The following is a 13,221-nucleotide window of genomic DNA, read 5'->3' on the forward strand; positions in this document are numbered from 1 at the left end:
ATTTTTTAAAATGAGATAGCATTGACTGACTGGGGGATAGGCTTGGGGACACCAAAATGGGGACAGAGGATCCGGCGACATATATATATATATAACATAGAGATCCTGATCTGATGAATAAGTGACGTCATCACCTTTTATATATATATAACATAGAGATCCTGATCTGATGACTAAGTGACGTCATCACCTTTTGGGGTTGTTGACTGATAAACAAATACAAAATAAAAAAAGGATTTTTTAAATATTTGGATAAATTTAAAATATTCCCAAAACAAAATCACTACCAAAAAAACAAAAGAAAAAAAATCTTGACTACAGCTACAAGTTTGAATGTGATAAAAATAAATAAATATTTTATTTAAGTCTTTTTAAATTTGTATAAATTTTAATTTAATTTTTTAAAATTTTAAAAAATTATAACTTATACTTTATAAGAAAATAGATAAAATTATTTTAAAAAATATGAATAAAAATGTAAGAAAATAAAAATTATTTAAAATCCGCAATAAATAAATAATATATAAATCCGCAATGATCTAAATAAAATATTTTTAAAAAAATAACCATGATCATATTTTAATAGGAATGTCAATTTATCTCGCACATATCAAAAACTGCAGTGCATCATCCTTAATTGAGTGGTTTTTTTTTGAAAAGTTGGAACCGCATGTAGGCTCGGGATAAATCCTTAAAATCCGAATTAGAGATGGGACGGCACCAAGGAATCAAGAATCAAGCCCGAACCTGTCCCGTATATTTTTACTTATTTTTTTTTATATTTTATATATTTGAATTATTGTATTTTTTAAAATTATATTTTATTATAATTGTAAATTTAAACCTTTGAGTATTTTATTATATTTTTATTATATTTTAGTCACTTTATTTACATTTTATTCATAAAAAAAAATTTTATATAAATTTCTCAAAAAAAATTATATCAATAATAAAAAAAAATAAACGAAGAAAACCACCTCGTCCTGTCCCCCGAAAAGTTGGAATTGCGGGGTGGGCTAGGTATAAATCCTTAAAGCCTGAATTGGGGATGGGATGGCACCGGAAAATAAAGAATCCGACCTAAACCCATCCCGTATATATTTATTTATATTTTTATATTTTATTTATTTTTACAATTATATTTTTGAAAACTGTATTTTATTATAATTGTAAATTTAGACCTTAATGTATTTTGTTGTATTTTTATTACATTTTAACTATTTTATTTACATTTTATTCTTAAAAAAAAATTTATATAAATTTTTCAAAAAAATTATATCGATTATAAAAATAAAATAAAAGAAAAAAAATGTTTCGTTCCGTCTTCGATTGGAAAATTTCCGTCACCATTTCTCTTTTAAAAATGAAAAAAATCATGAAAACGGAATGAAAAATTCTCCACAAAAATAGAGATAGAATTTTAAAAATCGATTCCGCTCCATCCCATTGACATTCCTACATTTTGATGTTCTTGAGTTAACCATGGAGTGACAAACTTTGTTTTGTCACATATTTTTACCATAAAATGCCAAAAAATCTATTCATTTATTTATTTATTTTTGTCCTTGATTTTGTCACTCGAAAAAAAGATGTTGACCAGTAAGATCCATCAGTTAACCAAATAAAAAAAAATTGTCATTATGCCTTTTTTTTTAATCAAAACGCTGCGTTGACTCTTGCCCTTGAGCAAGTTCTTAGGGGGCGTTTGGTACGCAGGATAGGTCCGGATTGGACGGGATCGGACAGGATAGGTTCGGATCGGACATGATGAATAGTGCAATACTATGTTTGGCATAGTTCTGGACTAAATGTTGGACTAGTTGTCCCATGTTTGGTGCAGGATCGGACTGGATTGGACTATTTTATAATTATAGTTTTTATTTTGTTAAATATGAAAAGATTTAAAATTATATTTATATTTACAAAAAAATTAAATATTATATTTAATTAAAGTTTTATTATTACTTATATTTAATATTTTTTGTATAGATATTTATGTGTTCAATTAATTAATAATAAAAATAATTTAATGATATTTATAATACATTTGTAATTTTTTTTTAACACACATAAACTACTTAAAATATTGTTTTCAAAACCAATTAAAATAAAATTACTAATCATGAATAACAATTAAATACAAATAAAAAAAATTGACATAATATTTAATTAAGAACTTGTTGATAGCATAAAAATATCCATCTTCAATTCATACATATAGATATATAGATATATAAATAAATGTCACATGTAGTTGCACTTTTAACAAGTATGGCATCCGTATATATATATATTGGATTTTACGAGGATAATCTAATTATATAAGAAATAAGTAAATAAACCCATTGATAGTAAGCCAAATAAACAACCTAATACAAAACCATTACCCCACTCGTTGTGAAATTGAGCACGTGTATGTACGGTGGTGGTATTTTGTATTGGATTTGCTTCATTACGAATCCTCATTGTTTGTTCTACAAACTCAACATATGCAATTTCAGCTTCTTCAATTGTATTATAGGCTTTATATAAATTATTTGTAAATCCGTGCACTTGTTGAGGACATTCAAACCAAGAATTATATATCCCTGGTTGTCTACCTTTAAACACAACATAAACCCTTCTCTTTGCCATTCAATATTCCTGCATATAATAATAAATGACAATATAATATAGTAATATTATTAAACAAAATAACAACTAACCAAATCAATAAAGTGCATGTTAATATTCTAAAACATAACACATAATAATAAAATTATCCGTACATGCATAATTAGAAACCAACATTCAATACGTTACAATATATGTCCATAAGTTTCAATTCCAAATGTTCATAGTTGTCATCCTCTCATACATATCCATAAATATATAATCCACAACAATACTAATTTAGTTATCCAAAAATCCACAAGCAAATTCAATCTTCTGCTCATCGGTTTTAATAATCTTGAAAACCTCAACGTTCGATGGATCCGATCTCATTGCCTTAGAGATTTTGAGATTGTCAGTAATAGGGAATCATAACCTGTCAAGCTCCATAGCTAAGTATTGTGGATAGTTGATATCAGACTTCTCCAACTTGTCTAACTATGTAGCCAATTTATCAATAAACTTATCTGCTACATTGTTTAACCTGCTAACGATGTCAACATCCTTCGATTTAGCTTTCCTCTTACCTCTTAATTGGGATTGTTTGGGCAGTTGACTATGTGTTTGATTCATAGACATTGGAGAACCCACATCATCAAATTGGTCATTGTCAAGCTCCATATTTATATCATTAACTAAATCAATTGGAGTTTGTGCTCCATGTCCTGTTGCCCGATCCTTCCCAAAAATATTAGCAAGCCTCTCATATATCGGAAAAGGTTTACCTCTCCAACTTTTTGCACTTGGATTACTCTAAAATAAAAAAAGCCATCATTTAGTAAAAACATTATAGATTTAAGATAAGAAACACAAAATTCAATAAAGGTATTTTTCCTAACAAATTCAAAACCTGCACATATGCTTTCCAAGCATCGTCACTGTCAACCTCCACACATTTAAGAGTGTCATTCCATCCAAATCCACTTTTGTTCAGCATGTCGTATATGATACCATATTGCTTCTTCCACTTTTTTAGCTTCGATTCAATATGTGAAGTTGCTTGCAATCCCGAGTTAGGACACATTTCAGCCAGTTGCCGCTCAATCATATTAAGTGTACCAGGTTTAAATGCTCCCGTGTCACAACGTTGCCCACTAGCTACAGCTTCATCTAAAAGAACCAGCAAAGCTTCTTCCTCACCTCTACTCCATGTACGCCTAGATTCACCCCCCCTATTATCGTTACTGCTACCTCCAGCTTCCATTGCTATTCAAGTAAATAATTCATGATTCCAACATTATCAAAACAAGATGCAAACAAAATAACAATAAATCTCAAATGTTGTACTTAATATAATATAAGTTTGTCTTCATACATATTATCCAAAAGATTTAACAAACAATATTAAATAAGCAGTTAGAGCATAATTTTTTACATAACCATCAACTAGTAATCATGATGACCTCTCCACTCACTAAACATTTGTTTAGCTAACTCATCTCTCTAATCCATTCATCGATCCGAGGAAGCAATTGATCCTATAATGTCCTCCTCTTCATTAATGTCCACATTTTCCATCCTATCATATTCAACTTCTCCAGGATCGAGTGTCATTTCTCTTCTAATCAGATTGTCAGGACCCGCCCAGAATTCCTCCCCGGAACCTTAGACAAGCCCTGATCCCAGGAAAATACCACCGAATCTTCCAACGGAAAATCCGGCAGCACCTCCCCTAAGGGTAGGACTTACCAAAAATTATCTGCACTGAAAACACACTTCTATATTCATCCCCTTATTCCTTCCGCAAAACTACAAATTGATTTCCACAAATTTACAGCACTTCACAACAATAACAGCAGCCCAGTGCATAAAAAAAACATAAGTGTCCAAACAGTATACAGAGCTTCATGAAGTGTTAATCAACAGAAAATACAACAAAGATGAAAGGAATAATACAATTGAAATGAACGAGTACAAAAGTACTTCTCGAAACACGATAGCGGCAGAGAATTGGTTCGCCCCGGAAGAACGTCTACCACCCCTTGCACCTAAGGGAACGGAACTTAAAAACGTGAGATGCTAATCATCTCAATGAGTGACCCTAGCTACTGAACACTTTTAATAGTAATACTAATAATAGAACAAATAAGGGAATTGAATTAATACCAACAATTAATAGGTAAATAACAATAGCAGTTGGAAATAATAATTTCCCTCAAAACTCTCACTAATCACTCCGTTGGAAATGTTCCCTTTTAAAAACATTTTCACAAAACCCGATATTCATATTTTCTGAAAACCAAGGGATCAAACAACTTAATAAACAATAATAAATAATTTTTGAACATTTTTGGGGTTTGAAATTTTGTCTGAAAATTTACACTTGACGCACCACACCATATACCGGTGATGCCCTCCGATACCCAACGTCCTGAGCACCGACTGGCGAGGAGATTAAAGAGAGAAACTTACAAACGGCACTTCGGTGTCCTGACAGTACCGCTGCTGAAACCGTCATCCCGGCCAAGGAGGGGGGCGGCTGTGGCCAATATCAAACTTGCCTACCCACGGTCCAATGGCAACTCACGGGAGACATAATACTTGCGTGCTAAACCACATATACATACACCAGAACACCAATGCTGTATGAATGCGTCTAAAATAATTATTTAATTAACCGTACCATTTTCCAAAATTACCGTGGAAAATATACAAATTCTCAAATTTACCATCCCACATATTTCCATTTAATAAATCCGGTACGAAAACATCGATAACCAATAAAACCATATTTTTTTTTTGTAATACGTGGTTCAACAATTAAAATACCGTGGGCATAATTATAAAAATTAAACCACCACTTTAAACAAATATTTTTATAAAATATTTAAACCAATTATGCCCAAAATATAATATTTAAAACCACGCACAATTTATTACTGAAAATACCTTACTCATGCATAATAATTAAAATTAAATCACAAATAATAACTAAATTGTACCACATGAGCATAATTCAAATACCAATTAAACACCAATTAAACATAACTAATTGCCTCAAAATATTTTTTAAAGGTGGGTCACTCACCTTAAGTGCATATATCAGCTAAGATCCTCCGCAGGATCAACTCCACTACTCGTACGCGCACCTAAAACATTCACAGTACACCAACCAAATATATTAATATTTTAATCGGGTAACTCCCAAATGGATACCCAGGGAGCGAACATAAACGACAACTAAAAGTTACGAGTGATATACCGAATCGAAGCTTGAGTGATGAGGATCACGGATTCGGTCTTACTTCCCGGAGATCGGACCCGAGGTGGCCGGAATCTCGCTGAAAAGCTTTCGGGGTTCGACTCCTCAATTCTCCCGAACCATCGCGAATTGGCGGAAAAGGATGCCGAATTTGGATTCGGGAGGTTGGAATCAGTGGACAGGGACCGGCGGTGTAACTGGGTACTCGCCGGAACAGTGACTTCCGGCGAGCCGCCGCGGTCACCAGCAACCGTCACCGGCGGCGGCGCGTGTGGTGGCCGTTGGCTGAGATTTTTGGCGTTTTGTAGATCGAGGGGAGAGGATTCCAACGGGACCGGCACTGAGGCAAATGGAGGCCGAACGGAGGAGAAATCGGGGTTTGAAGATTTTCGGCGCCTCGCCAAAAAACGCTCCGATCCCGGTGCGTCAGAGGTTCGATGGCCGTGAAATTTGGTGGGTAGGCCAAAATTGAGGAGGTGGTGAGGGGTGGCTGGCGCGTGTGGCCTGAAAATGGCGAGAAACTGGGTGGTGAGCGGTGGCCGGCGGTGGAGGGAAAAATCACCGCCGAGCTTCGCCGCCTCGATCCGGGCGCGTCCGGCGACTGTCAGTCGTGAAATTTTAGGGTTTGGCCAAAAATGGGAAGACACTCCCTTCTGGCCGGCGCGTGTAGCAAGAGTCGGCCGAAATATTAGACGATTCCGGCGGCCGATCGGCTTTCTCTATCTTTCTCTTTCTCTCCTTTATCTCTTTCTCTCTCCTCCCCGGCATTTTTGCCAAATAAAAGCCACCATCCACGTGGACTAATCAGGTGATGACACGTGGCATTACTGTGCACTTAAGCCAGATATAATAAAATATTACGGTATCCGGCGAACTTCAAACATCCATAACTTTTTAACTAGATGTCCAATTTAAGCGTGCCGCTAGTCTATGAACTCGTATCGACGAGTAATTTACAACCATACAAGAGTCAAACCAAAATTACACAACAAGAAAAAGTCAACTCCGGGCACCTTTTGGACTGTTTGCACCTCGACTTGTTTTGCCCATAACTTTCAAACCGTAGCTCCGTTTTTGACGTGCTACTAGTCTACGAACTCGGGGCATCATGCACTTCCCCACGGTACCCTGGTCAACTAGAAATTCCAACTGGGACAAAAAGTCAACTTTTGACCCACTCGGTCAACGGTCAAAGTGCACGGATTCCGGTGTGATTTGGGACAGGGTGTTACAAGATTATGTATCAGACAACATGCAGTAATGGTTTTGATTTGTGTTCCAATTGGGTAGAAAGATGAACTTCTTAAAATTGCCCATCACATTTTAAAAACCCCAAAGCATCTTTCTATGATATTCCTAGCTGATGCATGCTTCATGTTGATATACTCTTGATGATTTATGGGTGCACAAATATCTCTCCATTCCGAAAGGTGATATCTTGTTCCCTTATATGGTGCAAGAAATCCTTCACCATTTATGTAACCAGCATCCACTAAGTAATAACAACCTAACACAGAAAAATATCTCCTATTAGTTTATGCAATGTTAATCCAGTCGATGAAATATTTAAGGATTGGTCTTACCGGATGGTACTTTTAATCCATTTGGCCTACTTATTGCATCTTAAAGTACTCTGGAATCTGAAGCAGAGCCTTCCCAACCCGGTAATACAAATATAAATTCCATATTCGGGTTACATACACCTAAGGCATTTGTTGCTATCTCATCCTTTCTTGTTCGATATCTTGACTTATCGATTTCAGGTACTTTCACCTTAATGTAAGTTCCATCTAATGCTCCTAAACAATTCTACGACACAAACAATTTTACTAACGTCAGATAATGCTACAAGTCATCTAACTATAAAATTAATAACCAAACTAGTCCACATACGTTCCTTAAACATTTTCCATCTATCATCCGAGCAATTATCCAACACAGGTTCAGGATGCCTCAACAAAATGAAATGTAAGCGCAACAACCCATTCAATACTGAATTGAAATATCTACTAATTGTCTCCCCTGATCTATATAATCGACTGATAATTGTACGGTTTTTTGTATGATGAGCAATTATGTGCAAAAATATGCACACTTGCTCTTCCAATGTAACAGTACCATCTCTTTTCACATATCCACTTGGCGTAATAACCGACATAAAATAACAAATGTTCACCTATCCATCCTCAATTGACTAATACAAGTGACATCATTGTCCAACAAACTATTTATAAAAGATGTACGCAATTCGGTATTCCTAGTTATTCTATTCCTAACACCTCTCTCATTTCTCCTTTGCCACCCTAGATACATGTACATAAAGAAGATAAACATAAAGCCCCAACAAAAAGATTGAATTACAACTAATTTTCTTCCATCCATCTCTACAAAAAGAAAAAAAAACAAATAAAAAGTTGTAAGAAATACAATAAATTGAGCTGCCATTGCCAATACAATTGAATATATACAGCAAACAAAAATCTTCCATAAATAATATATTTATATATTAGCATTCACAATAAACATTATATATATTTGGAAGGTCAAAATAAAAAGTGGATTTAAGTTTTTTTAAACTCTTCAAACTCAATATATATATATATATCATCAATTTTTTTTTTATTATTATTAATGATGGAGCCAAATGAATAATTGTATCCTTAAAATATATTAGTTATGGTTTAAGGATGGTCATAGATTTAAAACCGACACATATACTGTGATTAATTTTTTCATGAATATTTTTTGGTCTCATGTAAAGAATATTTTTATATTACAAATCATTATATCATAAATCAATGTATTTGTGTTTCTCTCTTCTTTCTCCCGTCTTCAGAAACGTGCATTTACTTCAAAGTGTGAAACGGTATTGTGAAACATTTATTACCCCAAAATATTTGCATCTGGTACCAGAATTACATAATAATCTAATTTAGGTAATGATATGTTTAAAAAGCATAGTTATTTTTTTGAGTCTTTTGAGTTCAAATCATCCCATAACAGAAACAAAAATAAATCAATAAATTGTTAAGTAACATAATTTGTAGTTGATGCATTATTCACCCTCAACATTTGGTCTCTTCAAAATCTTACTGGACTCATCTCAAACATCAAAGGAAAGATGTCAACATTTTCATAATCATCATTAACCAAAAAAAAAAAAAATCAAAACTAAATAAAAAAAAATCATTTTCTCGGATGTCAATAATCTTCTAATTGAACAAAGAAATCATATATATTGTGGCTTTATCACCAATACTCATGCCTTAATTGTTGTTACATATTGGATGAAGCAAAACAAATATTTGCACCTTGCCGGTGCCTTCTTTCTCTCTCAAATTAGGTGCAAATTTAATAATTGAAAGCCAGGGTCTTGAGTTTATGTTGAGATCTTTAATTGATTTTGTCAATTACCCAAGAGGCAGTGTTGTGTCTCCTTAATCTGATATCTATTAATGTTTCTTTGGAAGAGCTATAGATCACTGGTTCAAGGAGGCTAAGGAGAGACATGATACTTTAAATGCAATCACTTATGGAAGTATAATATATGCTCACTGGTGAGTATTCAAAGTTTATTAGGTCCTGTACCCATTCACTTTCACTATATTCTCATTGGTCTCTCTCTCTCTATATATATATATGTGTGTGTGTGTGTGTGTGTGTGTGTGCAAAATGTGTGTGTGTGCATGTATAATGTATAAATTTTTTGTGGTTATTGGATGTATTTGCTAAAAGTTGAAAGTAAAATAGTTATTAAATCTATATCCCTGTTTTCCATCAGTTATTTCATTTCTATATTCTATCACGATCTGTTCTTGTTGTATTTATGTCTTATTTAAGCCTGGTGAGTTTCTTTCCTGTATCACATTTGTTTATCGTTTCTTTAAATTGCAGCCAAGCATGCAATATGGATCGAGCTAAAGCACTGGTGAGGGAGATGGAAGAAGTAGGGATAGATGCACCTATTGACATTTATCACACCATGATGGATGGCTACACCATGATTGGCCATGAAGATAAATGTTTGGTTGTGTTTGACCGACTCAAGGTAAAAGCTAATTAGTGCTATTATCGTCTAATATAATAGTTTCTCATTCAGTTATGTGAAATATAAATATAATACATATTGTGGTGTTCTTAAATATATATAAATTTGTAATAAAATATGCATATGGATTTTCATATTAATATCTGACTGAGATAATAAAATGCTGCTAAGCATTATAATAGTGTTGGGGCAAACCTAATTGCTTGTATTACACATTATTCAAAACTGATTTCAATATATTCTTCTATTTTCCTACAAATACTTTCCTCTATGATCTTCATCACCAAAATTCAGTTGGGCATATTAACCAACATTAAGTTCTTAATAATTACGATAATAGTTTATTGGTCAAGGACCTTTCTTATCTCTGTGCAATGTCTAATCTTTCTACAACTAGGATGCTTTGAATTGATCTACCGGGAAAAAAAAAAATGGATGCTTTGAGCTTGCATTTAGCCTTTTGCTTTTTTCTTAGCACACTGATATGAATTCAGTCCTGGTGGTACAAGATAGGCGTGTGGAATTTTCAAATGGATTTAAAAATTAGATAGCTCAAGGTGTTTTAAATTGAAAGTCAAATAGAAAATAGAAAATAAAAAAGGTAACAGAAAATCAAATGCAATATATATATATAAACACGTATCTCCTGAGACGATTTTTTCTTTGAACTTAAGAAATCCAATCCAACTTAACAAATATTTTTTATTTTTTTTTAAATGTACACAGCAACTACAAGTAATGGAATTTAACTGAAAGGGGTTGTGTATAGCAAGGTGGCTTTTGACATAACCGACATAAGAGATATCCATTGGCATGGTAAAGAAGGTATACATGAATCTGATGAGAAGAATACCATCACACACACACACACACAAAAAAAAACGTACCTTGACTAGGGCTTCTTCAACAATGGAGATAGAGTTACTACTGGAGACTGGAGTAGTATATAATCTTCCTCAACTCAAAGCCTCCAACTCCAAGGAATTCCATAATTTCTTCTTTCCCTATATCAATTTTACAAAAGCGTTTTTAGAAATCAAAGTTTCAGTGTTTTAACACACTTTATTGCTGTTTTTCAATCCGTTGATGGTGCGCTATGTTCTTAATTGAATAGAAACGGCATCGTTTATTTTATCTAAACGGAATCGAAATTCAGAAAAAGCTCAAATAAGCCCCGTTCTTAGTCCAGAAATGTTGCTGGTCTTAATGAAGTTCTGGATAAATTTGGAAAAAATGAAATAAAATCATTCCAAGACTACTAAAATTGATTATTCAGACACATATTTTATTTGATTAGGTGGGATACAAGAGAGATCTAGTTAGTACGTTACAAAGGTAAGATTAGAAGCTAAACTAATAGGATTATATATATATGTCATACCATTAGAGGAGATGATACAAGGTATAAATATATATATATATATATATATATATATATATAAGAAGAACTAACCTAAGAGCCAGAAGTTCTTCTGCTTTGTAAACGTATAAGGTAGCCACCCAATTTTAAGCCTTTTCTTCACAAATCCAAGCCCTAATTTTGCAAATCTTTGGCCTAATTGGTGCAGAATGGAAGCCCTAAACAAATCCCTAAACAAATCAAACGGAGAAAAAGAAGCAGAGGAAAACGAAGAAGAAGAAGAAGAAGCAGAGATTATCGACGAAGAAGAAGAAGAAGTAAACTGACCAGATCAAATATGAAGAACATGAAAACAAACAGAGCAAAGAAGCAAACTCACCAAGGGTTTCAAACCAAAAAGAAGCGGCCAACGATCCGGCGAGATCTCGAACAGAGTCGGCGAACGGTCCGGCAGAAGCAACTTCGTGTGAGAGGATGAAAGGTTATTCACGAAAGCTTCGAGAGAGGGCAGGACAAAAGTGACCCAGGTGTTTTGGTGGGTTAGCTTTGTCCCCTTCGAAGCGGATAAATTGGTTAACGGGATAAGTGTGTCCCGTCCTCCATTTTTCTTCCCAAACACCAGATTGGGACTATAACCTATCCGGTCTTGGCCAATCCCATGTAACAAATACCCCCTTAATGCCGAAAATTATCCACCATACTCATCCACTCCACTGAAATTAACTAAAAAATCTGATAAAGAAATGCCATAAAATATCCAAAAATTCAAAATCTCCCTCTTCCTGTCCCTCACGATCGATCTCTGAGCTACAAAACCAGAGGGAGATTGTTCAAGTATGAAGCTCTCTCTTCATTTTCTTCCCAAAGCCTAGAGGTGAATCCCACAAGTGAAAGGGGTTTTACTCAATCTTTCAATATATGATCAACACGACGACGGCCGCCCTTGTGATTTCTCTGGACAATTCCGATTCAGATTCGGATGCCATTCCTGGTGTTGTGACCTTCACTTCCTATTCCAATGGAGTCTAAGATTTCGACTCCTAGAAGATGACCGCCACTGCAAACTTGAAAGCTACCAATGGATCGGCCACGAACCTCTTTTCTGACCCGCTAGATGCCCACTCTCTTTGGTTCAAGAACGCTGGCCCCGCTTCGATTTTGAATCCTTCCGAGTTTCGAACTTCATTCCCTTCGATACTCTTCGATCCGATCTCCAGAGCCAATGCGCGCGCCATTGCTTGGACTCATGGAGAAGATCGAGCAGTTCAGGGGCTCGATGGCACGCTTGTGGCTTTGAAAAGCGTTTTGAAACAAAGATTGGAGGCTGCCTCTGCCAAAGAGGCTTGAAGCTTTTGCTTGATACGTTTCTCGTGGTCTCTAAGGTATGCCTTTTATTTCTCATTTTGATTTTGATTTTGATTTTTTCTTTTTAAATGTTTGATTTGGAATTTAGAGCATATTGTATGGATTGGTGCTTTTTAAGAATGTGATGTTGATGTTTATGGTAAGCTTTGATTTGTTGCCAATGTGACTGTTATTTTTTTTTTTATTTTTTTGAGGACATTTTCTCTGTTGGAGTCCATAAATGAAACTGGAATTCCAACTTACTTCTGTCATTTCACATTATTTTTGATTATGTGAAGTTGGAGTCATCGGTTAGTTAATTTGACAGCTTCCACGAAAATAGAAAACATTTTTGAGTTCCTTTGATGTTGTTGCTAATTGAGATTAAAAAAAAAGGTTGCTTCATTAAACTTGCATTTTTTTTTCTAAGGTGCAGTAGTTGCTAGATTTCATCTTGTTGTTTGGCTTTTTGGATGATGTTGAATGATGGGTTTAATCTGCCATTGGAGTTTAATGTATCTTGATGATTTTTAGATTTTTTTTTTAATTAATTTTTTCCTATGAAGTAGTAATTGCTAGATTTGTTGTTGTTGTTGTTGTCTGGTTTTTTACATG

The 13,221-nt window shown here is 34.3% G+C and overlaps 1 protein-coding gene across 2 annotated transcripts; it reads right to left on the reverse strand.

The window, feature by feature from the left end:
- Positions 1–2,728: 2,728 nt before the first annotated feature.
- Positions 2,729–11,803, reverse strand: LOC107417930 (uncharacterized). Of its 2 annotated transcripts, none has more exons than XM_016026588.4 (4): positions 11,642–11,803; positions 10,790–10,906; positions 3,503–3,858; positions 2,729–3,405 (listed from the first exon to the last, which is right to left on the reverse strand). In XM_016026588.4, the coding sequence occupies exons 3-4, from the start codon at positions 3,854–3,856 to the stop codon at positions 3,091–3,093; spliced, it is 669 nt and encodes a 222-aa protein (XP_015882074.3). In that variant the 5' UTR covers positions 3,857–3,858; positions 10,790–10,906; positions 11,642–11,803; the 3' UTR covers positions 2,729–3,090. The 2 variants fall into 2 exon arrangements, with proteins under 2 accessions (XP_015882074.3, XP_060670672.1); XM_060814689.1 differs by lacking the exon at positions 11,642–11,803 and adding an exon at positions 11,590–11,599.
- Between the last annotated feature and the right edge of the window lie 1,418 nt (positions 11,804–13,221).

This window comes from Ziziphus jujuba, chromosome 2 (assembly GCF_031755915.1).
Source record: "Ziziphus jujuba cultivar Dongzao chromosome 2, ASM3175591v1".
NCBI lineage: Eukaryota > Viridiplantae > Streptophyta > Magnoliopsida > Rosales > Rhamnaceae > Ziziphus > Ziziphus jujuba.

What these genes read in the sequence shown, in the direction of transcription:
- LOC107417930 (XM_016026588.4), bottom strand. Translation starts at nt 3,856, where the DNA reads ATGGAAGCTGGAGGTAGCAGTAACGATAATAGGGGGGGTGAATCTAGG. An exon ending in CTTGGAAAGCATATGTGCAG is followed by an intron (nt 3,406 to 3,502) that starts GTTTTGAATTTG and finishes TTTTTATTTTAG; the next exon opens with AGTAATCCAAGTGCAAAAAG.